The sequence below is a fragment of the Engystomops pustulosus genome, chromosome 5, assembly GCF_040894005.1.
Source record: "Engystomops pustulosus chromosome 5, aEngPut4.maternal, whole genome shotgun sequence".
NCBI lineage: Eukaryota > Metazoa > Chordata > Amphibia > Anura > Leptodactylidae > Engystomops > Engystomops pustulosus.
In genome coordinates this window covers 157,298,029-157,325,637 of record NC_092415.1, presented here as the reverse complement: position 1 = coordinate 157,325,637, position 27,609 = coordinate 157,298,029, and the positions used below count along the sequence as shown (strand labels likewise).

At 39.0% G+C, this 27,609-nt stretch overlaps 1 protein-coding gene across 4 annotated transcripts in view; it reads right to left on the bottom strand.

Moving 5' to 3' along the window:
* OSBPL10 (oxysterol binding protein like 10) overlaps positions 1-27,609 on the bottom strand; it is a 228,859-nt gene that overhangs the window by 161,172 nt on the left and 40,078 nt on the right. For 3 of the 4 annotated variants that reach the window (XM_072153574.1, XM_072153571.1, XM_072153570.1), the window contains exon 2: positions 2,859-3,034. In XM_072153574.1, coding sequence (XP_072009675.1) covers positions 2,859-3,034 — 176 coding nt within the window. Of the gene's footprint in view, positions 1-2,858; positions 3,035-18,190; positions 18,257-27,609 lie in introns of those variants that run through there. The other variant, XM_072153572.1, reaches the window with a different exon arrangement.

Genomic DNA, 27,609 nt, shown 5'->3' with positions numbered 1-27,609 from the left:
GACTGTGCCAGGCAAAATTACATCTCTCTAGGGAGCCATAAGATGCACTACGATGCGTATCTTTGCCTCAACCTGGTGGCATCCAGAAAGTTGAGACAAGTACACAAAATCTATCATATAAAGCATAGAAATACAATATCCAGTCAATAAAAAAATGATCAAAGTCCCAAGCAGCAAAATAAAACTTTCCAAACACACCGTATATACTCGAGTATAAGCCGAGATCCCTAATTTTAACACCAAAAAATGGAAAAACCTATTGATTCCAGTATAAGCCAAGGGTGGGAAATGCTTTGGTCACAGCCCTCTAGTATATAGCCGGCCAGCCCCCTCTAGTATATAGCCGGCCAGCCCCCTCTAGTATATAGCCGGCCAGCCCCCTCTAGTATATAGCCGGCCAGCCCCCTCTAGTATATAGCCGGCCAGCCCCCTCTAGTATATAGCCGGCCAGCCCCCTCTAGTATATAGCCGGCCAGCCCCCTCTAGTATATAGCCTGCCAGCCCCCTCTAGTATATAGCCTGCCAGCCCCTCTAGTATATAGCCTGCCAGCCCCTCTAGTATATAGCCTGCCAGCCCCTGCCCCCAATATAATTTCTGTAAGAAAAAAACGAATAGTGTACTCACCTTCCAACGCCCCCCCCTGCAGGTCCTCTTCTTTTCATCACGGCTCTAGCATCGGCTCAGTGTCCCCGTCCCGGGACACAGAGTCAATTCCTGGTGGTTGATGTATGGAAGAGCACCTGCAGGGTGGCGTCGGAAGGTGAGTACACTGTTTGTTTTTTTTCTTGACTCGAGTATAAGCCGAGTTAGGGCTTTTCAGCACATTTTTGTGATGAAGAACTCAGCTTATACTCGAGTATATACGGTAAAGCTGTAGGATATGACCAGTCACTAGATTTGGGGGTACAAGTGAGTAACATTGCTTCGTGTATCTTGGAAGGAACTAACCAATCACTATTCCAAACTATTACTTTTTGCCTTAATCTTTCAATATATATTTACAGAAAACCTGAACAGCACTCCAATAGTAGATGCACCGGAAGGGTTCCTACCCCTGAAAGACCAAATGATCATTCAATATATATGTTGGAATATTTTTTTAATCAAAACTTTTTTATGAAGGCAAAGAATAACAATGTAAAGTTTTTAAGTAAAAATAGACATAACATATAAAAAGTGGCAGCCCCAGTGACAGAGAGAATTTAAATAAAAAAACCTACAAATTTTCACCAGATGCAGCCGGGAGCTAATAAGATACCAGCCCACATATCACACCCTCTGCCCGCCCCACCCCTACCCTGATCTGGTGCCCCGTACCCTCAAAAAGTCATATCTTCCAAGCACATACAATATCACAAGATCACACCATATTCCAATCGCCGTTGTAGGTTTACCAAATGATGTATAATAGACAGTACAAGTCTAGTATCTCGACATTCCACCACCCCAGTCTAAATAGCAAACCATGAAATTTCTGCTCAATAGCCAACAGTGCCACAGATGGTAGCACCCGGCTTAGCCAGCGACAGCAGCAGGATCTCCTTGCTCTCTGAATGCCCAAGCTATGAGTTTGTTCACTTCAAGGTCAGGCACAATACTTAAAACACACAATCAAGAAGCGGGGAAGTGACACATACAGGATATCATGCGCACAATCTTACTGAATGGCCCGGGCTTCATCCTCGTCAGACAATGCACCTCAGGGAGCGCGACAGGACCGGGTAAGTAAATGTGTTCTGTCCTTGAAGGCTCAGTAAAATAATTTGTATCTTTATTATAATTTTACTCCGAGGGTACATTATTTTTTATCATTACGCACCCTATCTTCTGGACGGCTCTTTTGTGAATTGTATTACATGCTGCTCTGGTATGCCTGCCACCGATGTGTCAAAGTGCATGTTTAATATTTCTTATTGAACCATAACTACTGGGAATCCCTTACTTTTAAGTCTTCCCAGCTTGTAGTAGTTAGGGTAGTCTTTTGCCATTGACTGGCATTGTCAGCACCTATATCCTATTAAAAGAAATCTACCACCAAGATCAAGGATTGTAAACCAAGCATACTTACATGCTGGTGTGTGCTGCCTCTGGTAGAATCCACTCTTAACTTCATATTCCATATTTTTTAAGAGGTTTTAAAAATTGTGCAAATGAACCTGAGGGACTCTGGGTTCATTTAACAGCTATGGAGCCCCACACAGGTCCAATTTTTGAACTCTTTTTTTTGGTAAAAATAAGCGCACAAGTATTGAAAAGAAGAGTGCTTGGTTTATAATTCTTGATCCTGGACTGCCTTTAATCCTTAAGGAATGAGTAAGAGCACAGTTACCATCCTTTTTCACTGAATTAATTTAGCTAGCTAAAGAGCTAAAGACCAAATCTTTTTAGAGTATTTTCAAATATGTAAATGCTTAGCATTCGAAGAGGGTGACTTTAAGTAAAGATTGGCATCAGTTAGAAGATGTGTTATAAGACTGTAAACCTATTCACTATGATAAGCCAAGGTGATTAAGTGAATGTAACCATCGAATTTCTGGTTCCATGAGTATTTGTGGTGTAAGTATATTTACAGTAAAAATTTAACAACATTATTTTTGTAGAATACAAAACTACCATATAAAAAAAATTGCGGATATAATTTGCAATACACTTTATTAGTCTTCTGAGGTGTAAAAAACTATATAAGGAACGACAATATAATTATGACAAATGCACTGTATAAAATACTAAATATATTACATGTCACTTTACAGTTTCATGATCTAGCCTATTATATATTCATTCTTACAGCTGCATAGCTTCTAAGAGCATTCCTGTGCACTAACATTTTACAGCATGGCGTATTTCAATATCTTACCTCTGAGTTTATACACTTCACCACTGGTAGAATATACAACTATCATATAGGGGGCTTCATCGCTGAGTGAAATCACCGACCCAGCAAGAGACAAAAATCCTCGAGGCTTCTGAGTTTTACTTGCTTCAGTAACAAAATACTGCAGAATTCCAGAGTCAAAGTCCAATATAAAGTATCTGAAAATGGAATATAAAAAACATAAGTAATCAACAGTCTTTTCATATGAAATATCAGCTCATTTCAAAACACAGTAACATACTGTAAATAATTTTATGTGCACCAATCGTTATTACCATAAAATTAGGATAAGTGAGGGTTCAACGTCTATAACCCTATTCAACAAGGACCAAATGATCTCATATAACATATAAACTGTGAGATTGGCTTCTATCAGCTGTCCCTGATTTTTATCAGCAGATTCCAAAAGGGCAGAAGAGAGCTGAGGGTTTCTCGGTTATATATTTGCTATCTCGTTGGTTCTTCACCCTATATAATCAGGTTACGGACCAGGCTTATATTAAAGGAGAACTGGTGGCAGGATCATTAGTTTGATAAGATTCTGTTTCACTGAGGCTAGTGAGAGGGATCTTATAGCCATTCAGGGCTGTGATCAGGCGGTTGTGTCGACAACTTTAAATCACTTCCTGCGCCTCTCAGAACCCGTGCGTTCTGGGAGTGTCTATAAAAGGATAATTAAGTGATCTTGCGTACCCTTCAGGGGTCCGAAACGTCACGGTTTCCTTCACAGTACCCTGATGCTTATTTATTTTACAGTAGGAGTTTCCGCAGCTAATCAAATCCTTAGTAACCTTTGATCTAAGATCTAAGATTCAAATTGTAACTAAACCTTTGAAGCACATTATTTAAAAAAAACATCAAGTGATAGTAATAACCTTTGTGATATACTTCATTAACAGTCTGAAGTATAGGACAAGAATGGTTGTCCTAATAAGTGGGCCATTTCCACATTAGGATCAGCATACCCGTTTCACTGCAAGAGTGTAACCCCGATCAGTCTGGTCCCTACTTCTGTACAGGGCAGATTAACCCATTTACAATCGCAGCAGGTAAGGAGCCAACCAGGATTCCCTCTGTCCCACCGCACCCCTACAACATGATCAATGGGTGATGGGGGGGAATTTCCATGGCAGCCAGAGGTAAAAAAAAGAACTCCATGACTGGATCTAATAGGCAAACTGTAAGTGAAATCCTGGCAGATACAATACATTGCAATACAGAAGTACTGCAATATAGTGTAGTGGGACAGCAGAAAAAAGATGAACTAAAAATAAAAACCCGCCAAAAATTGTCCATTCCCCTATTAGGTATACAGAGTATTCAATAAATTGAAAAAAACCCATTAAATAGGTAGAGCCATGTCCTTAGTGACCTTCACTAAGAGGATATAACATTATTATATAACATTATCAAAAAGTCAGATGTACCCCAAAATAGTGCTACTTTAAACGTTATCTTATCCTGCAATAAAAAAAGTCTTTATAATGCTCTTTTGATTGAGGAATGAAAAAGTTATGGTTCTCAGAATTTTGTCAACAGGAATTTTCCCCAAAAAGCTGTATTTATGTGCAAAAGTAGTAAGACATAAGAAAACATGTACATGTTTGGTGGCTCCTTAATCATAACAAAATGCTGAATAATTTGTTCTAAATTCTTTATACTGTAGGGTCAACCATGTAAATAGTTAATATAACAAAACAAGCAGTGGAATCACCATTTTATTCTGCTATCCTGCAGGAAAGTGTTCCTATATTTTTAGAAATTTTTTAGCATATTGCTATTTTACCCTAAAACGAGACCACTTCCACTGTTAAAAAACACAAGCCTTCATGTGCCCATGTTAGATTTAAAAAGAAATACATGAAAGACAAAAATAAGCCTTTTCCTTAAAGGGTTTTTCCCACCAAACAAGTTACCGTATATACTCGCGTATAAGCCGAGTTTTTCAGCACAAAAAATGTGCTGAAAAATGTCCCCTCGGCTTATACACGAGTCATACAAAATACAAAATCTTTAAAAAATAATAAACTTATATACTCATCCTCCGGTGGCCCCGACCTGCAGCGCTGCTCCCCCGACGTCCGCGTGGGTCCTCTTCTGGCTCCCGCGGCCATCTTCTGTCTTCACTAACTTCGTGCCGAGCGCCGCCATGTTTTTCCTCCAGGCGGCGCCTAGTATGACGTCAGCAGCGGCACGTCATACTAGGCGCCGTCCAGGGAGAACAATGGCGAAGCCAGAAGAGGACCCGCGCGGACATCGGGGGAGCAGCGCTGCAGGTCGGGGCCACCGGAGGGTGAGTATATAGGTTTATTATTTTCTTTTAATGCTGGGCTGTCTGTATACTACTGGGGGCTGTGCTGTATGCTACTGGGGGCTGTGCTGTATACTACTGGGGGCTGTGCTGTATACTACTGGGGGCTGTGCTGTATACTACTGGGGGCAGGCTGTATACATACTGGGGGGGGGGTCTGTGATTAATGCATTTCCCACCCTCGGCTTATACTCGAGTCAATAGGTTTTCCCAGTTTTTGATGGTAAAATTAGGGGTCTCGGCTTATACTCGGGTCGGCTTATACTCAAGTATATATAAGGTATGTCCTATCCACAGGTTAGGTCTCAGGTACCTCCTTTGGACCCCTCGTGAATGGAGACACTCCAATGATGAGACCCCCACCGATCAGCAAGTTATGCCCTATCCTGTATAAGCCGTGTTTGGGTTTTTCAGCACATTTTTTGTGCTGAAAAACTCGGCTTATACTCTAGTATATACGGTACTTAGTCTAAAGACAAACATACTATGTATACAGTACAGACCAGAAGTTTTCTGTATCTTCATGACAATAAAAATTGTAGATTCACAAAGAAGGCATCAAAACTATGAATTAACATATGTGGAATTGAAACAACTGAAAATAAGTCTTATATTCTAGGTTCTTCAAAGTAGCCACCTTTTGCTTTGATTACTGCTTTGCACACTCTTGGCATCCTCTTAATGAGCTTCAAGGGGTAGTCACCAGAAAAGGTTTTCACATCACAGGTGTGCCCTATCAGGTTTAATAAGCAGGATTTCTTGCCTTATAAATGGGGTTGGAACCATCAGTTGTGTCAGGTGGATACACAGCTCATAATCCTAATGAATAAACTGTTAGAATTTGTATTATGGCTAGAAAAAAGCAGCTAAGTAAAGAAAATTCAGTGGCAATAATTACTTTAAGAAATGAAGGTCAGTCAGTCCAAAAAAATTGGGAAAACTTTGAAAGTGCCCCCGAGTCCAGTTGCAAAAACCATCAAGCAAACAAAGAAAAAAAAAAAGAAATTGGGTCACATGAGGACCGCCTCAAGAAAGGAAGACTAAGAGTCACCTTTTTGCAGAGGATAAGTTAATCCGAGTTACCAAACTCAGAAATCGCAGGTTAACTGTAGCTCAGATTGGAGACCAGGTCAATGCCACACAGACTTCTAGCAGAAGACACATCTCTACAACAACTATTGAGAGGAGACTGTGCGCAGCAGCCTTCATGGTAAAATAGCTGCTGGGAAACCACTGCTAAGGATAGGCAACAAGCACAAGAGATTTGCTTGGGCTAAAGAACACAAGGAATGGACATTAAACCAGTGGAAATCTGTTCTCTGGTCTGATGAGTCCAAATTTGAGATCTTTGGTTCCAACCACCGTGTCTTTGTGCGACACAGAAAAGGTGAACAAATGGACTCTACATGCCTGGTTCCCACCGTGAAGCATGGAGGAGGAGGTGTGATAGAGGAGGTGTGGGAGTGCTTTGCTGGTGACACGGTCAAAAATGAAGGTATACTGAACCAGTATGGTTACCACAGCATCTATTCCATCCGGTGGCATGCTATTCCATCCGGTTTGCATTTAGTTGGACCATCATTTTTTTTTCAACAGAACAATGACCCCAAATACACCTCCCGGCTGTGTAAGGGCTAACCAAGGAGAGTGATGGGAGTAATACACTAGATGACGTGGGCTCCGCAGTCACCCGACCTGAACCCAATTAAGATGATTTGGGGTGAGCCGGACCACAGAGTGAAGGCAAAAGGGCCAACAAGTGCTAAGCATCTCTGGGAACTTCTTCAAGACTGTTGGAAGACCATTTCAGGTGACTACCTCTTGAAGCTTATCAAGAGAATGCCAAGAGTGTGCAAAGCAGTAATCAAAGCAAAAGGTGGCTACTTTGAAGAATAAAGAATATAAGACATATTTTCAGTTGTTTCACACTTTTTTGTTAAGTAAAAGTGTGCTATGTCCACATGTGTTAATTCACAGCTCTGAGCTCTGCCTTCAGTGTGAATCTACCATCTTTATAGTCATGAAAATACAGAAAAGGTGTGTCCAAACTTTTGATCTGTACTGTATATCACATCTGAATCCCCTTTTTATTATTTGCCACTCACAAATTGCATTTATTTTCTAAAGTGGTCTGCAGTATGTTCAGATGTTCTCACGCAAAAAAGTGTCTTTATCTCTTTTATCTGTAGATATGAAATCATTGTAAAATTGGCTTGACAAGGCTCTCAGCCTATGAACAATTGCTGAATGAAAGCCTATCATGAACATTAAAGTGTCATGGATAATTGAACAAGCAAAGCAAATGTGCCTTCACAATATCGATTGTACCATCAGGAGAGAAAGACAGGTCATCACATATGAAATCTCTATGGTTGTGATGTTAATTCTGTTCCTTTGCAGGTAATCAAATACGTATTCAAGAAGAACAAAGATGAAAATGGAAGAATGAATGTTGATCGTCAATTGTTTTGTGTTACATTTCAGTGCTCCCAAGAACTGGTAGAGATTTATCTTGGAATATCACTTAAATTTCCACAAGACAAGCCAACATTTTAGACTACAGCAATGTAAGATGTATTAGTCATTTCCTGTAAAATTCAGATGATACCTTGTGTATTCATTTAATTGGGGGATATTTATCAGGGCTATTGCGCCACAAACAATATAAATCTTTTAATAGTTTTGGACCACTTTCTTGATAAATCCATAAATAGGTCGCAGTTGAAGGGTCATGTGATCTCCAACTGTCCATGAATAATCGCCAGTTAGAGATTACATGACACTCAATCTGGAGCCATTTTATGGACAGCAATATCTGGCTGATGAGGTTTCTTGGATTTATCTAAAAAAATTGAAGTATGAGTCCATATCAGTGTCTGATCATGGCCCTATCTCCCTCCTATTTAGGATGGAAAAGGGGCCGCAACTGGACAGAGGGAGTTTCTTTAGATTGAACCCCGACTGGCTCTCAATCTTGGACAACAAGGAGAAGATAGCGATACTGATACAGGAGTTCTGGGAGAATAATTTAGGAGGTGGGGACCAGAGATTGGTCTGGGATTCGCTTAAAGCCTATTTACGGGGTATTTTCTTTTCTGAAATTAATTGGAAAAAAAGGGAATTTAGGCTGAAGTAGACGAAATGAAAAATGGACCTGGATCTTAGGCAGGAGACTTGGGCGGCTACATCTACAGAAGCAGATAGAGACAGATTTATAGAGGTGCAATCTGCCTATAACTCCTATATGGTGGAAAAGGCTCAACATAAAATCTTCTTCGCAGGACAAAGATACTATACTGAAAGGGGCAGACCAGGTAAAATTTTCGCAAATCTTAGAAAAAAAAACTGTAATCAGGGTGTTCAGTCTAACAAACTCTGCAGGAACCATTGTGCAAGAACAGGGGAGAGTTCTGGAGTGTTTTATGTTTATGTTTATGTCTATATAAAACCAGAAGCAAAATATACGGATAGTTAACTGTATAATTACTTTGAGTCCATCTTATTTCCTTGCCTGTCAGAGGAGCAGAAGGCACCTCTGAATAGCCCTATAGGGCTTGCGCAGATCTTTGAGACTATTAGAGGATTAAACATTGCATATAGGGTTGGTTAAAAATGCCTTTCTCTAGAGCCGAAAGGGTGGGGATAGTTAAAATGATACTTCTTCCCCAGTTTCTGTCGGTCTCTCCACTATGGTTTCCCAGAAATTGTTTGCATTTTGGAGGGGCTAATTGGAGCCCTGATATGGTGGAAGAGACGAGCAAGAATAAGTATGTCTTTTCTCTGTTGCTGCCCTGAAGAAAGGGGTTTAGGGGTTCCATACCTTTTTGGCAATTTTTTTAGCCGCACAACTTGCTTTAATTTAGTCACGAGGAGTAATTGAAGTGCCTTTGGTAAATGAATTGAGTTAAGGAAGGGTAAAAGGGAATCTATATTTTCTCTTTTGGAAAGTGGGGAATTAAGGTTTAATAAGCATAGAAAAATCTATATGGCATGTTTGCTGGATAGAAGTTGGGGGGGGCGTATAAAAAGAGTGATCAAAAGGGCGTACAAATGTCCTAAAAATGGTAGCATTGAAAAAGTCATCAAAAGTTGCAATACATGACACCACCCACAGCTCTGTACAATGAAGTATGAAAAAGTTATTAGCGCCAGAATATGGCAAAAGAAAAAAAAATAATTGTGCAGGAGGATTTAATTTTTGTCAAATGTATGAAAACATTGTAAAACCTGTAATATTTGTTATCTCCGAGATCTCACCAACCAAAGAAAAAGTAGACAGGTCATTTGGGGCGCACAGTGAAAGCAGTAAAATCTAGGCCACAAGAAAACGGTGCAAATAGGTTTTTTTCACCATTTTCCCTACATTTGGAATTTTTTTTCCCGCTTCCCAGTTCACAACACGAAAAAATTAAAAAGCATCACTATGAAGTGCAATCTGTTACGCAGAAAACAATCCATCACAGAGCTCTTTACATGGAAGAATAAAAAAAGTTATAGATTTTTGAAGGTGGGGATTGAAAAATTGAAATGAAAAAACAAAAAAAGGCCAGGTCGTTAAGGGGTTAAAATGTAATCCCAATCTTTGTCACCTGGGATTACAGCTGAAACGTTGCAGATGGTGGAATAAAAGACCCCCATTTCACTATATTGGAGTGCTGCCATTTTTCTTTGGATGTTTATGGACTCTTTTTGGTGAGAGTGCAGGACAGCAACCATTGGGACAGAAGGATGATTTACACAAACTGCTTAAATATGGAATAAAGGTAAAATAAGGACACATGAACATATCTATTAAATAATATATTTTATAAAGAATACTATTACCATCTGTACTATAAATTAACTTTTGTTGAAAGTTTTGATATGCTTTTTAAGTTAATTTTTACTGTGCAGATTTTTTCTCACACCCGCTTAAAACTCATTGTACAGTACTGTATATACTGGGCTAGATACATCTACCTGAAAAGTTAACTTTTATTGGTACAGTAGTTTCCTGTGTTGTAAGGATAAAAGTGAAAAGGGTTGGAATTTAGAAATCATAGTTACCTTTTTGTTACAATAGTTTATGCAGTAATTGAAGCTTGGCTTTTGACAAAAGAAGGTAGCTAAGCTGCAATTCCACAAATAGTCAAGTATGGCAGTGTGTCTAAAAGAAAGAAGTAATGTTTTTGAAATACCAGACAACCCTAAAAGTAGGGACACAAAACCACAAATAAAAGGGTTTGGGAACCCCGATAGGCTTACAATTTTAGAGTTGATAGAAGTCCCATTTCTTAGGGTCTAAGTCTGGTGGCTACAAGGGTGAATTTGCAAAATCAGGTTTTGAATGCAGTTTTGAAGAAAAAAGAAGGTAGGTAGGAGAAAGGTATAAGGCTAGGTGCCCCCTTTCCTCCCCCATCCTAAGTAAATAATGTACGCTCATACAGTGGTAAATGTCCACCAGTTCAACCTCACTCCTGCAAGCAGGGGTAGGAGTGAACATCCAAGACAGCCAGTGATTGGCTGCTGCTGGTATTCAGGTTGTTACAGGACAGTTAAATCACTGAGCTCCTCCAACATCGTATGCTCTGTGGAGGCTGGTGCTGGATGCCATACAGTGGTATCTGTCCCCCAATATTGCCTCCTATGAGTGGATACATCTGAGAAACAGGATGGTATATAGTAGGCTGCTGCATCTTTCTGTCCACTGTTTCCTGCAGGATTTTTCTATGGATATCAGTGGTATTTGAAGGGCATTCATGTTAAAGGCTTCAATTTAACGCATTCATCTTATTATATATATCAATGGAGGCCAGAAATGAGTTAGCTAATTTAAATTACTGCGTATACCTATAGAAATGCACATATATGAATTCACATTTACAAATACAGTATACAACTATGCAGGTATACTGACACACTTATAGTATGCACATACACCGTTAAAGCATGCACACACTACACATCTATCTATACATCTATTTTTTATTTTTTTTTTTTATTCATCTATACACACACATACATGGAAGAGGACACAGCACCTTCGCAGCTCTCTACTTCCCATGTACTCTACTACCTCCGTGCTTATGCCCCCTCCTTCCTCTCTGCTGGACAGCTCCAGAAAGCAGAAGCAGAAACTTCACATAAGAGGAAGAGCCTGACTATTAAGAAGGAGGTGTGCTGGTGCTTTGAGGTGGACTGCAGCCGGGATCCACACTCAGAGCTGCATAGCCATAGCCGGCCAGTCGCAGTTGATTTTGAAAGGCTTTGAAACAAAGAGCAGTGAATCATTTCTCTGTTGCGCTCCTCCTTGGAGCCCCCCCACCCTCATTCCAGTGCCTTGAGCAGTTGCACGCCTTTCCTAGTCCTTAAAACAGCCTTGGCTGCCGAGAAAATACAACATTGAAAAAGAGAATCCGCACACATAACCTACACCTACATTAGCCCCATCCAGATCTCTCAGCTGTATCCATCATACTTTGAAAGTTGAGGAAGTGGACACCGACAGGTGTCTTTAAGAATAATCACTTCTTTACTGGACAGCCCCTTTAAAGCCATTTATCAGATTTAGAAACAGAAATTTAGACTGTATTCTTAACTCATTGGCCCTGTCAATATTCTAATGATATACCCAGAGAAGCAATATTACGAGAAGCAGCACAGTCACAAGACATACAGGCTGGATCTAAAAATGATATGGCATTTATCATTCTATTCAAACGGCTGCAGGATGTCTTCATTCTCATTGGAATGCTCAAGTGCCTGCACTACTGCTTTCTGCATATTTAAGACAATTCATACAGTTGGAATGAAATAGCACTTGCAAATTCAGAAAGGAAATGGCAGAAAATGTCTTTGTCAATCATTGCTTTAGAGGAGATGTTCTAGTGTGAATACATTACTTCAATACTGAGCTGTAAATACTTACAGTATGTGGTGGCTTATTATGGGGCTTATTTCTTTCTGCTCAGAGCAATGGAATACATTCAAGCAATAGACATTCAAATGGCTCCATTACATGAGAAACTATACAGCGTGTATACAGAGTGGATTTTTTGCAAATAACACGTAGTGTACATGGATTAACAATGGCAAGTTTAACCTTCTTCAATGTAAATAAAGGTGGCACAGTTTAAATAATTGGAATTTGTTACAGAGGAAAAGACACTGGGATAATCTAGTTTTTTTTTTTTTTAGTTTTCTGGAAGCCTCCTTTCCACCAGTTTTGTCAGAATTCTGCAACGCACACAACCTTGTCCACAACGGGATGGAAAGTGGGGTGGGCAGGTATTTGAACTGTAGCCGAAACTCTGCAAAGTCAGACCTGGTCTAAAATGGTGTAACTGGTGTAAATCTTTTCTGGATCTACTAAGAGGCTCTGATCCGGCCTGTACACCACTGAAAGAGGGGGCTCTTAATAGATTCCCCACAATAAACTAACTTACATTTATTCTTTATAGCTATCTCTATCATTCTACCTTTAAGAGTTTTTGGTGAACGTGATATTGATTACCAATCATTAGGATATTTGATTAAAGGAAACCTACCATTTGATTTGATGTATTATGAAGAAAACATACCTTGGGAATGCTGTAGCTATACAGATGCACGATCATATCTTGTTTAATTCCTGTGCTGAGTGTTTTGGCTGATAAAACATTTATAACATTAAGATAATAAAACTCTGTCGATTCTATGGCTGGTTCAGCACTTGTCCTAGCATGTGAATTATTCACTGCAGGAGAAGATGATGTAATCCCTGGATTGTGTCTGAAGGCAGAATAATCAATTACTGCACCATCCCCCAGCTGCTGTGTTTCCATCAGAGTGATCTATCTCAGGTTGATTAGTCATGTCTTGACTAACCTCCATTTGTAATTACAAGCTCTGTGTCTAATGTGTTGATCTAGGCAGCCAGCCTGACCCAGCTTTCCTTAAGGTCCTGAATGTTATAATTGTTTTTTCAGCAAAACCACTCAACTCAGGGATGAACCAAGATATGAAAAATACAAAAATATCAAGGTAAGTTGGCTTCATAATGCATCAAATCAAATGGTAGGTTTCCTTTAACATTAGATTTGGGGGAGTCAGAAACAGCTTGTGGAAGTGTTTGATATTGCTTCCAGACCAAACTGATATTGAGGACCTATCCCAAAGATAGAGATGGTTCTAAATAAGATAATTGATTTTAGATTTATTTTAAACTAACAAATGAAAAAATAGACAGTGACAGATCTTGTGGATGAAGAAAGTGAACACATGATCATGAAAGATGTGATAAGGATTTTTTCATGGAGCCATTCAGCCCCTTAAAGGGGTTTGCCCACGTAAGAAAGTTCTCAAATGTTGATCCTCTAGTGATGTTTACACAATAAAGATCATTTTTAACCCCCTTATGTTACAATTTTACTCTGTTTTAGCTCCTACCATACCAATCCGACTGTTATCTGTGACATAGAAAAAGAGAGATAAAACAGAGATGAGAAGTGACGAGATCCATAACATGCATATAACGCACAATAACACACTTTGGCTTTCCTACATCTAAACTATTACAAACACTGCCAGTACTGCTACATCTGAGTTATAAACACACACAGAATGTCCCCCTCCTCTGGATAAATATCTTAGCTGTAGCTTGTAGAGTAGGGCTGGGTTCACATCACGTTTTATGTATAAGTGAAGCGTATATGTTCTGAAAGAATAGTTGTTGCCTCAGTCTGGCCGTTAAACGTTCTGTGTGCCCAAAAAAAAAAAAAAAAGCTACGTCTTTTCATCCGGCAGCCTCCGCCTGAGCGACATATGTGCTTAGCGGAGGCAATAGAAGGCTGTGGGGAGCAGATGCAGTGTGAAGCGTGTCTTAGTAGGAATAAACCTTTAAGGGCTAAGCCCTCTCCCACATATAGTGGGTGACTACTGGATTATGCTGTAGACACCAGCCTCTAACACCTGTGTTTGGTGTTGGCAGATTAAGAATCCCACTCCATCAGACACTTTATTTATTCATGGGAAAAGATCTTCAACAATCAAAAATTGTTATTGCTGTAGCTTGTAGATATAGGACAACACCTGAAATGTATGGTGTCCTTTCAAATACATATCCTCCAAAGATTGGAGAACACTAGTAAATGATTCTATAAAGCGAGATACTTAAAACATTTACAACCAACATAAAACCCACAGCAAAACTCTTTGAACAACAGCTAGGATGAAAACATTTTAATCACACATTTCGCTCAAAACGAAAGTGTATTTCAGCCCATTATGCAGTCCATTAAATATGGGCACAGTCTTAGCAATTGCTTTAGCCAATGATATGAAATAATAACTAAGTTGAAACCAGGCAAGGCCTGGAAAAACACAGTTTTCTGAAATGGATGGAGAACTGCCTGGAACATACATCCGAAACATGTAAATTGAATAAAAATATATTTAGGCATCGCACAGGTGGAGGCAATCAAAGGCAATTTCATTCCCTTATTTTAGGTTGTTGACTGTTTAAACGATTGTCTGCCTTAAATCTGCTCCTTCCATAAAGTGAAAAGATGATTTTAATAACCCCGTCATTTTTAATATTTAAATTAAGCTGAAATGCTCCACATCATTACAATAAACACCTGGGGATAGCAGATGGTTGTATAAAACTAATCAGCCATGTAAAATCACAATACCCACTGCATTCACTTGAAAAATCACATTCACTTCAGCAGCATTTTTCAGAATTGTAATTTACTTTTAAGAGTACAGCAGGAACATCCCAAACCTGCTCTTCTCATTAAACCCAAGTCCAGTGGGCTCCATATCAATATCAACAAATTCATCACACAACACGATCCTGGAATTTTATCTCAAGCATCAAACTAGTTTATGACTACTTTTATAGTTACTCCAGGAGATATACCACCTGCTGAGACCTATGGAGCCTGTGGTGGCCTCAAATGGAATCAGAAAAGAGAAGAGATCTTCTATTCCCAAATGTCTCTCAAACCATTTTGGATACATACTACAGGTGCTTTCTACATTTTTGTCTCTTAGACTATGACATAAATATCTAAATTGCTGAGTCTATTATTGCTGGAACTACCACCAGTCGCCTTTGGTAAAGAGAGACACTTTCTTGGTGTTTCTGAAGAGCAAGAAATCCCTAGGGCAGATGCAGACAACAGTGAAAATCAGCTGCGTGTCTAGTCAGAACTATTTTTCATGCATCACTTAGACTATAGATTATGAGGAGCCATAAAAAACAAATGTCAGACTGAAGCAATTCGCCCAACGGAGGAAAATGTCTGTTTTTATGGCCAAGATTCAGACCGCTATTTAGGTATTTCTAAGTGGAAAAATAAGCAATAAATGATCCAGGATTGTTCACGAGGAACTGAAGTATTTGGTTGAAAAGTTATATCAAGAGTGGTGACAGGTCCTCATTTTCAAGGTAATTTTTGTGGACAAATCTAAGCATAAATGTAAAGGTATGTTTCCATGTTTGGGTTTTTTTTATGTAGTTTTAAAAGCATGTGGAATACCGTATATAGGAATATAAAGGAAAAGAACAAATAAAAGCTAATTTGTTCACTGTTTTTCAGTTAATTTATGGTTTTATCTACAAAAATAGAATTAAAAAGACGGATATAACAAGTTTTTTTATGGTTTACATAAAATAATTAATAATAATTCCTTTATTTATACAGCGCACACAGATTACACAGCACTCCACAGAGCTTGCCAAAATCAGTCCCTATCCCCCATGGGATTCACAATCTAATCAACCTAATAGCATGTTTTTGGAGTGTGGGAGGAAACCCACGCAAACGCGAAGAGAACATACAAACTCTTTTCAGATGTTGACCCTAGGGCTTGAATCCAGGTCCCCAGCGCTACAAGGTTGTAGTAGTAACCACAAAGCAACCATGTTGCTCTAACACCTTTCCTAAAGCATTAGTAGAAGTTATATTTTTCAGAAAAAAATATATAGTGGACCAATGTCCAGCAGGGTATGCACAGTTAGTGAATAAATTGCCTAGGCAATCTACAAATCCCTGGTCAGACCACACATGAAATATTGTGTACAGTTTTAGGCACCAGTGTATAAAAAGGACATAGTAGAACTAGAACGGGTGCAGAGGAGGGCAACCAGGATTATTAGGGGAATGGGGGGACTCGAAAACAATGACAGATTACAAAACTTTGGATTATTCAGTTTAGAAAAAAGACGACTGAGGGGAGACCTCATTACAATGTACAAACACCTGAACGGACAGTACAAGGATCTCTCCAAAGATCTTTTTATACCTAGGCCTGTGACCAGGACAAGGGGGCATCCTCTACGCCTAGAGGAGAGGCGATTTTACCATCAACATAGACAAAGGTTCTTTACTGTAAGAGCAGTGAGACTATGGAAGTCTCTGCCGCAGGAGGTTGTTATGGCGGACTCTATGTACATGTTCAAAGGGGGCCTGGATGCCTTTCTGGAGAGAAAAAATATCACGGGTTATAGGGATAACACATTTATTTAATTCTTAAAGGTAGGAGTTGATGGACTTGATGGTCTTTTTCCAGCCTTATATACTATGATGACTCATCTCCGAACAATAATAAAGTTAAAATGTTTAATCGTAAGACTAATAAAAAGGGTCTTCGAGTAACATGTATAAAAGGTGTATTAACTCATATCAATACATCACTTTATAATTTATACATTCAAGAAATATATTTGGTGCCCTTTTTAATATTTAATTCACTAAATCAGTGTAGCCCAATGAGGCTTGTGCTGTTCTAGGCTTGATCCCAGAGCTGCCTTCTCGAAACCCCATATGATTAAATATTAGAATTCAATATTCCTTTGCTAAAGAGACATTTTTGTTCTTCGTAAAAAAATAAATAAATGTAACTATATATAACTCTAACACAACTGTCTGGGCCATCTATCTGTTGTTAGACATATAGGGACCTCTAGCTAAAACGAAGGAAACTAATCACCTCCAAAGGACCCCCCAAACATGTTTCTCCAGTAAACTGGCTTCATCAGCGGTCAGGACTAACCCTGAGAGAAAGAATAAAAACAAGTGTACTTACCTGTCCACCCACCATAGGCCATCTATTTACATGCCATGAGACAGTTGAGGACTACTCAAGACTGGGAGAACGACAGAAGAATTTGGGTGCATCCCAAGATGTCATCACTGGCCAGACACAGGTTACAGAAACCAAATCTAGACCTATACCCACACAACCCATACAAATTATCTTTGTACAGCAATTCCATCCCACCTAGCCATTCAGACCATGCTTTAAGAGGCTCCGAAACCTAAGCGACAAATTGGTCAAAGCCAAAGAAGGCCCCATTAAACCCAAAATGACACTGCTTCCTATCCCAAGTTCCCATGTGTTAATTGTGCCCAATGCATTAATGTAACGGGATTCAACATTTGTAGTCTACTTTATCAAATCTCCTGGTGGCCTCCTTTATGTTGGAGGCAAAGGGTGAAGAAAAAAAGAAAACAACAGAGGATGGCCCCTTGGGTGAAATCGTCTGGTATCCAGAAGAAATGGTAAAAATAATCATAGGTGCTCACCTTGTAATTTCTTGACACTAGTGCATAAAAATAAGGGCGTAGGTCCACGTCCAAGAACTGGTCTCGTTGCCATAATTAGTGCCGTATCATAGTATAAGGTAGATTGGTAGGGTATGTTACTGTTTTAAGCAGCTGTCACAGCTCCAAGCTCTGGAATCCCAAGGGGACCGGTAGTAAACACAGTGTACAAAAAGATAGGGAGCACACGTGGGGCGCTAACAGTGCCAATACTCAAAATTTCCAAAATACCAATAAGGCTATGTATTTGAATAACAATGAAATTTATTAAAAGATATACATGTACAAGCCATGAAATTCAGTAAAAATACCTATTAAGTAGTCCAATATGATGCGTTTCGAGTGCTTGACCCCTTTTCAAATAAAGGATAAAGTAATTATGCATAGACACAAGTTCATTCTTATATACTCTCTTAAATTAGACAAAGACTTACATGAAAGGTGGCGAGGATGCGACACATTGTAGCATGTTCCGACACATTGTACCACGCCGGAAAAGCCCCCGAGTGCTGTCAGGGCTCTGCGCACGCGCAGTATGCATGCCAGCTGTCATAGCCAGAACTATTGCCGGCGTAACCATAGCAGCGTAGTAACAATACGATGCAATAGTAAGCTGGCAAGAGAGACATGAGAGCATTAGTAAGACTAATACAGTAAAGAACAGTTATATTGGATACAAATTATATAAAACATGTCACGTAGAAGGTAAATATTGACTATGTTACAGCGCTTTATTACTAGTTAAACGTAAGTATTTATGACAATGAATAATAACAGTATACATGGCGGTTGTATGAAAAATTGTAAAAGTCATAAGTACAATAAAATTCATAAAATCTAAAATGGACATAAATAAAATAGGTAGATATATAATAACAGTGTTAAATATGATTTGGTCTATAGACACTTACTTGATAGAATGCAAGTGTAAACTGCAATACATTGGACGCACAATTCAACCACTCCATGAGAGATTGAATAAACAGACATAATATAGAGAATGGCTTTGCCCTCTATAGTGTTTCTTGCCATGCAGCCACCCATCATAGCTGCAATATGAAAGAATTCAGCATACTACCATCCTACATATCCATCCTACAGTACCCCAGAGATTTACCCATTTAAAGAGAAACGTACTGGATTTTTAAGCTTCAATGTCTGACCCCTATAGGAATGAATGAAAGTCTGGAAAATGTGTAATCCTTCGTATACGAATATGTAAAGCATTTAATACACAGATGGAAGAGCAGTCCTATCCTATTGTTGAGTGTAATAATAAAAAATATAGTTAATTAAATGCAAAAGCCCTCCGTATTTGTGTCAGTCCTCCAATTTGACACATAACCTCTCATTTTGATAAGTATGAAAGTTGTATACCTGGCAGAAATTATCATCCTCATGTATAAATATTACCCTGTAACCATACATCACAAAGATGAAAGATCTGCAAGCAACACCACATATCCAATCTGCCCACACTACGCCTCTCTGCTCGGCTGAATAAAAATAAACTTGCATGTATTAGAAACGTTTAGCATCCTGAAGTTATCAGGTTCCTAATGTGGTGTAATAAAATGAACAAAAGCTTGTTAAGAAACCCATGCTGGGGAAAAGCTAAAGTAAAAGACATTAACAGTTTGTAAGGAAATAATTAGGCAACATATAGAGAAATGAGATTGTATGTATTATAAGCAGTTCTAGAAGGGGTTATACTATCAATGATCTATTTGCTACTCTGTAGTGGCAGCAGGTTGGAGACAGCTCCATCCTCAGTAAAGTTATCATCCCATATCTCTACAAGCTTCTCTCTGCAGTGAATAGAGACACTGCCAACCTTTGGATGAAGCGGTCTGATTCCGCCTCCGCCTATAACGTCATTCAACAAATTGGTAGTATGATCTATAACTGGAAGAACTAGAAAAACAGTGTAAAAAAATGTGCAGTTAGTGAAAAAATTCACTGCTCAGAAATGGAAAGGGCTAAGCATGTAAACCCTCTCCATAAAGCCTTAGCCTCTAACAAGTGCATGTACTAAATGCAGTAACTAAAGAGGTTTAAAAGGCTGTTGGTGGTTCACCACATAGTACCGTTGGCTAACAGATTTTGTCTGAATTATGGAATATTTTTTACTACATCAAGGATTTATTGAGGTTATTTATGATGTCTTTTTGTAGCACAAGTAAGGTGCAAACCAACAAGGTATCTTTTATATACCTCCAATCGCCCTAAAATTATTGCACAGTTTTTTTTGCCGTTCTCAGCATCTTCTGGAAATAATGCATGGTATCGACAAATCTAACCCACATATTTGGCATCGCTTTTCCGTTTCCTACCCTTTGTAATAAAAGGCCCATAAGGGACTATGTGCACACTCAACAGCATATGGAACTAGGACGGTTTAACTTGCGGTACAATTTAGCAGAAGGACAAACTAATGTCAATGAAATAGAGTAGCTCCTTTGCTTGAGGGCATTAACTTAATAAAAGTCATGGGAAGCTCCAACATATGTTATATCCGCTCCATACTGAATAATATGGTGATTGATGCAGAACTAATCATAGTTTCTGTTGTTAGCAGAGCTTTTAAACTAATGTACCATGTCACATTACATAAACTATTAGCTGCCATTTATAACCAGTTAGCTGGACCGCCTCCGAGTCCAAGGGAGAAAGCAAAAATACACAAGGCCAAATACTGGAGTGGTGCCAAGTAAATGAATGATAATACATAGAGGACTTGCTCCGTTTTATGTAGACAGACACCTTGTGAGATGTTGAGCTGATGTACAATCCCATAATTAGCTTAATTACACATGATGGCTCCATGCACAGAACTGATCTTGGCTCATATAGTATTTTATTCTCAGGTTAGTCACTGTGACAGGAGCAATGCTTGCAGATCGATGAAGATATCAGACCAATTAGACAAATGCTAAACCAATGACAAATGCTAAACCAGCAACAATAATTGCAAAAAAAAAATGAAGGTGACAGATCAGTAAAGTGCACTAAGGAGTGAACCTTGCCTCTCTGCTGCCTGAAGTGAAATGCCCGACAACCCCTATGAGAGTAACATATCATGTTATTTTTTATTAAAGAATCAGCCAGAAGAAAGTAAATCACTACCAACTTATTGTCAAGCAGACAGTTGCAGCTTATCGTCAAGAAGAAGTCAAGCTCTCTCTCCTGCATACGGAAAGTTTTTTTTACAATGTTAGAAGACATCTTTAACTGCAACAAAAATACTAATACCTTTTAGGCAAACTTTTAAAGGTACTGGAGGGAAAGGGACTTTTTACTGTCAAAGTCTATTAAATATACATTAAGCTAATAATGTCTCCATTAAATGATGCTTGAAAAATTCACAAATGGGAGATATAAATTTATGTCAATTGAAATCTGATGGACTTCAGTGATCTGGAACTTCCCTTTCAACTTAAGCTAAACAGAACATGGTGTGATTTTCTCATCTACCAAACTTGACTTTTTAAAATAAAATATAATTTAGCAATTATCAAATAATTAAGTTATAAAAATGTAAAATAGGCCATTTACTCTCAGAACTGTGCAATGGAGGCAAGATAATTAACTCCTGAAAGAAAGGCATATGGGGAGGGTCTAGGTGCTCATCATCATAATAATAATAATAATAATAATCATTACCTTATATACTCAAGTATAAGCCTTCTTAACCCCTTCCCGCCAGCAGAAACAGGTCCATGCTTGCTGTCGGCACACAGACTATGATGTCAGCCACTTGCTGACATCATAGTGTGTATGCCGGCAGTGACAGGTCGTGCACGCTGGCCACGCACACACTATGATGTCAGCAAGCAGCACGGCAGGCAGGGATTATGAAGTGGAAAGACGAGTACAGAGTTTTTTATTTTATGTGCGGGGCTGGCTATCTATAGCCATGTATCATCTATATTATATTTCTTAAATTCAGAAATACAGAAACACATACATTAAAAAGTACTTTAGGTGAAGCCTTCATGTTATCTAGCACTGCAAGACTGTGCAGCATTATGATGTGAGCTGTTCACAGAGAAATTCCTCTATATCCAGAAATTGTTAGCAATGTTGCCTGTTGCCTGCATTACCACTATCCCAAGTCAGTGTAGAGATGCTGTTCTCTAGCATTAAAATAATAAAGGTCAAACAAATTCACAGACTCACTAAACAAATACAGGCAGTCCCCGGGTTACATACAAGATAGGGTCTGTAGGTTTGGTCTTAAGTTGAGTTTGTATGTAAGTCAGAACTGTATATTTTATCATTGTAATCCCAGCCAGAACTTTTTTGGTCTCTGTGACAATTGGATTTTAAAAATGTTGGGTTGTCATAAGAATCAATATTAACACTAAAGCTTCAATAGAGACACCTGTGATAACTGTTATAGCTGTTTATTGTAGCCTAGGACTAAAGTAAAATAAATTACCAATATCCAGAGGTCCGTTTGTAACTATGGGTCGTATGTAAGTCGAGTGTTCTTAAGTAGGGGACCGCCTGTATCATAGCACAAAGTGTTTTACATGATTACAATTTATTAAAGTTATAATCCTGAGGTTGTATTCCAATAAATATTTTTATATTCTACCTAAATAACTTGGTTATTTTATAATAGTGATAAAAGGCCCTATTATTACTGTAAATTTAGCACTTAAACATGCCCTATTTATGAGAGAATCAGAGGGAAATTGAGGAGTCCGAGTTAAAGGTTTGGCTTATGGACTACACAGCCCTGGTAGAAGGGGTTATAAATAAAGGGGTTGTACCAAGTTTGCAAGTTACAGGATAGGGGAAAACAAACTGAGCGGGGTCCCATTCTCAGTAGTGGGTGGAACAGCAGAACAAGCATGTGCCTTGCCACTTCATTCAATAATATGGGAGAGTTTTGTCAAGCACAGTACTCGGCTATCTCTGGCACTCACTTAGAGAATGGGAGAGCAAGATATAGTGTTTTGTAATTTATGATGCTACTTTGCTATTGAATACAGGGCAGCAAGAGAAAACAGTGATATTCGGTGCAATGGTCTCTTCCAGAATACAACTCAAGAATAATGGAGTATTACAAAAAAATAACAAATTACATAGCAGTCTATGAAAATAGCAGCATTTGTTTATGACTGCAGGGGTACCTCTTAACACTAGTACTAAAATAGTACTTCTACTTGGATCATACTCACTGCTCATTTTATAGCAACATTTGGCAACTTACTAGAATTACCAGAGACAAAGGATCTTCAATCTGACCATTGTAAACAGTACCAGTAGCTGGCACACACTATGTGTCCAGTGGTCTGCAGTAAGTGTGGGATCCCCCTATCATTGCCAACATGTTTTTGCCTGGATAGGAGAAGGAGGAGACCCTTGTAGGAGCCATGGGTTAGGATAGCGTGGAGCTGTCTACATTTTCAGTTACTTTTCACACTACAAAAATAACCTAAGACACCACTGGTTTTCTCAAACAAATTAATTGTGCAGTAATTCCATCCACTACACAGTCCCAGCTGCATATCACTACACAGAGAAGAGAGACTGCAACAGCGGCATATTTCAGTATTTTACCACCAATGCCTGGGGGATTCCAATCTTACTTACTGGGAATGTACACAATTGTTCATTTACGCACGGCAGCACTTACTATGTCATTTTCCTTTCAGCAAACCTAAGGTATGTCTTACTATAAGCTTCACTGTTTCTATGCCTAGGAATGCAACTGAGCATCATGTCAATTATTACAATTCACAGAGCCTACAGTACAGATGTGAATCTCCACTACCAGCACCGTTTTGTAGATTTTTCTATATTCTTCAGAAAACACCCTAATCTACATTCCTCAAAGATTAAAAATATAATGGGGCACATTTACTAAGGGCTTTGCAACCGTTTTGAGGCTCAGCTGCACTAGCCACCATGCAACACACATTATGGGGAGTTCCGGTTCTTAGTCAGACCGTGCGACAGTTTTAACATGCAAAGTCTGTTGCACGCCCTATGTTAACCCCTTCCCGACATTTGACGTACTATTACTGCATGGCGGGAGGTGCGTTCCCGCAATATGCGGTAATAGTACGTCAAACTTCTGGCCCCGGCTCCTGAATGGAGCCGGGGCCAGAAGCTGCGGGTGTCGGCTATATATTATAGCCGACACCCTCCTCTAACACCCGCGATCGGAGATTTCTCCGATCGCGGGTGTTAACCCCTAACGGTCAGCGCGACCGCGGCGTGCTAGGGGCATTTAACAGGATTCGGACCCCCCCGCGGCGCTTACCGGGGGGGTCCCGCTGCTCTGATCGCAGCCCCGGGACTGCCGGTGCCCGGGGCTGCGCGATCTTCTTCCGGGTGCCGGGTCCGTGCCTCCTGGCAGGACCCGGCTGTGACACACTGAGCATGCGCAGCATGCTCAGTGTTTCACATAATACAGTGTAATACATCTGTATTACACTGTATTAGGTGAAGAATAGCTTGAACAAGTGATCAGTGGATCACTTGTTCAAGCTAACCTGTAAAAGTAAAGAAAAAAAAGTTAAAAACACTGAATAAACACAATTTTTAATAAAAATAATTAATTAAATAGAGTTAAAGTCCCCTAAACACAAACATTCCCTATACACATCTAATAAAGTAAAAATACCTGAAAATCACCAAAACCCCCCACATATTTGGTATCACCGCGTCCGTAACAATCTGTACAATAAGTCAGAAACATTATTGGACCCGTACGGTGAACGCCGTAAAAACAAAACCCGAAAAACTCGCCAAAAATATAAATTTTCATAAAATCCCTTTACAAAAATGTTCTAAAAAGTGATAAAAAAAAGTTATGTGCCCCAAAATGGTACCAATTGAAAGAACAACTCAACACGTAAAAAATAAGCCCTAAACTAGCTCTGTCAACCAAAAAATATTAAGGTTAAGTTCCCGAAAAGATGGCGATGCAGAAACAAATAAGATTTCCTCTGTATTAGTTTTTCTCCAGTAAAATTGTAAAAATAAATGAAAAACTATATAAATGAGGTATCACCGTAATCGTAGTGATCTATAGAATGAAAATATTATAGTATTTTTAGTGTATGGTGTACGACCCCCAAAATATACAAAAAAAAGAAACCCCAAATTGACAATTTTCTTTTCCTCCATACATTAAAGAGTTAATAAAATCTCATCGAAAAGCTATAGACCCACTTAAATGAAGTATTTGTAAAGTGCATCTCATGTCGCAAAAAATAAGCCCTTAAATGTCCAAATTGCCAAAAAAATAAAGATTGTATAGCCAATAAAAAGTGACAATGCATAATCTGCTCTGAATGGCGCAGCTCCCCCCTCAATGCCCTGGCGTGTGCCCATACAGCAGGTTACCACCACATATGGGGTATTGTTATACGCGGGAGAGATGGGGGATCAAATTTTGAGGAGCGTTTTGGAATTTTATCCACTGAGAATTTGTACATTTTATGAAAAACACATTAATTTAGCCAAATAAAATGTAATTTCGAAATTGCATCCGATTTTGTTTTAACCCCTGTAAACCAATTAAAGGGTTAACAAACTTCATAAAAGTTGTTTTACGTACGTTGAGGGGTGTAGTTTCTATAATGGAGTAATTTATGGGGTTTTACTTTATTTAGGCCTCTCAAAGTGACTTGAAACCTGAGCAGGTCCCTCAATAGCAGGATTTAGCTTTTTTTATGAAAATGTGAAAAATTGCACGTGACGTTCAAAGCCCCATAACATCTTACAAAAATAAGAGTATGCATAAAAAACCACGGAGGTATAAAGTAGACATTCGGTGAATGTTAGTTATTACGTTTTTTGGTGTTATGACTCATGTGTGGAAAAAGTAGAAAATTTTGAATTTCGAAAATTGCTAATTTTTCCAAATTTTCACCAAATATCTGATTTTCTCATAAATAAATGCAAAACATACCACCAAAATTTTTTAACTAACATGAAGTACAAAGTGTCACGAGAAAACAATTTCAAAATCACTTGGATATGTTAAAGCGTTCCAAAGTTATAACCATTTATAGTGTCAGAGGGCAGATTTGAAAAAATGGGCCGTGTCAGGAAGGTGAAAAGTGGCTTCGGCGTTAAGGGGTTAAAGGTCAACCACAAAAAGTTGGTGAACTCTGTTGGGCCAGTGCAGGGTAGCAGTGGTCTGGAGCCAACTCTTTGGGGTCTATGGAGGGTTTTCTAGACAATCATTGTACACATGAAGGGAAGCTGTGCCATCAACTATTGTTAGTAATGGATGTAATGATGGTGTTTTCTATCAAGGTGTAATCCTGTCTGATGTAAACTAGGTATCTGCTGCATAGAAAAGCTCTTCAGAATTCATAACATATTGTTACATACAAAATAATAGTTAACAAATCATTAAAATTGTATTTAACATGTTAACCTGATAAAAAAAAGACATGTTATGGTTCTAGTAACACCATTCCTTTTACACAAAATGCTGTACATGTACACCATTATGAGGCCTGTATGGAAACAGATTATCTTGAATTTCCCACGTGCTGCCTTAGCTCTCCCCACTCCCTCTTGCCGTTTGCTTCCCAGTAGCAAATGTAGAGTCAGCTGACATCAGGAGAGGGGGTGGGAGGAGGCAGCAGGCGGGTTAGAAGTACAAGAGGGGGAGAGGAGGGCATGATACAAGAGGCACTTTAGCAACACACCCCAGAGCACTTCAGCAAAATGATAACAAATTAACTTTTAAAACAAAAGATCTGGCTATTATCTTTCATAAATATATAATAGCCAATAGCTTTCTAGCCACCAGTTCTTTGTAGAGGTTAATTTTAGTGGTAGATTTCTTTTAAAGAGAGATCACCATTTAAATTAAACCACGCTAAATAAATTCTTCATTAAAAACTATAATTAAAAAGCATTGCCCTTATGCCTAAATGGGTTCCTTTCCATGGCTGCAATGTTAAAAAAAAATCAGTTTGTAAATTTATATGTAACTCACCTGATGCGAGTCCAATGACACTATGTGAGTCCTGCATATTAAAATTTTTCTTGCATTGCCCTACTTCCTTGCTCCTGATTGACAGCTCTCACTGCTAGGACATGCTGCTGTGTGGAACATTGGAAAAAGCTCTGTTAAATCATTTGGCACTTCATGTCATGTGACCAGTGTGTCATCTAAGGACCGGTTACATTTGTAACATCTATCCCATGAATGTATCTGATCACATGATCTCCCCATGCCTTCTAGGAGGCATGTGATGAGTAAAGGTCTATGGAGGCATGTTGTGATTTCATGTGATCAGATACATACATGGAGTAGATACTGCAAATCTTACTGGGTAAAGGACCTTAGATGACATCACCCAAGTCACATGAGATTAAGTTCTGACTTGCTGAGAAGAGGCATGGGACATGGGGAGGAGTAGGTGGGAGGGGATGGCCAAACAGGACATGCCCCGTCTGATGCTAGGTCATACAAGATAAATTTTATTTAGGGAAACAATGTTAGCTAATTTAGTTAATAGGGCGCCATGGGAACCCTTCACTAGCTGTATCTGTGACAATGAGGTGACAGGTTCCCTTTAAATGCCTGTTACATAACAAGTGGCACAAATTTTTCTTGCACTGAGTCACTTGGGTACAATTGTATGACATTGTTGAAATGTATTGAGCATTACAATGGTGAATAAGAGAGTTTACAAAGAGAGGATTTTAAACCAGCCTAAGTTTTTTGATTTTTTACTTTTGTTCTTGATCTTTGCCATTCTCCAGGGAGCGACAAGTGAAAGGCATGTCTTACCACAAGGAGTGTGTGACATTGGAATAAGAGAATGATTTCAGTTGCTGGCTTTATTCTTGAAATTGTTAGTGAAGC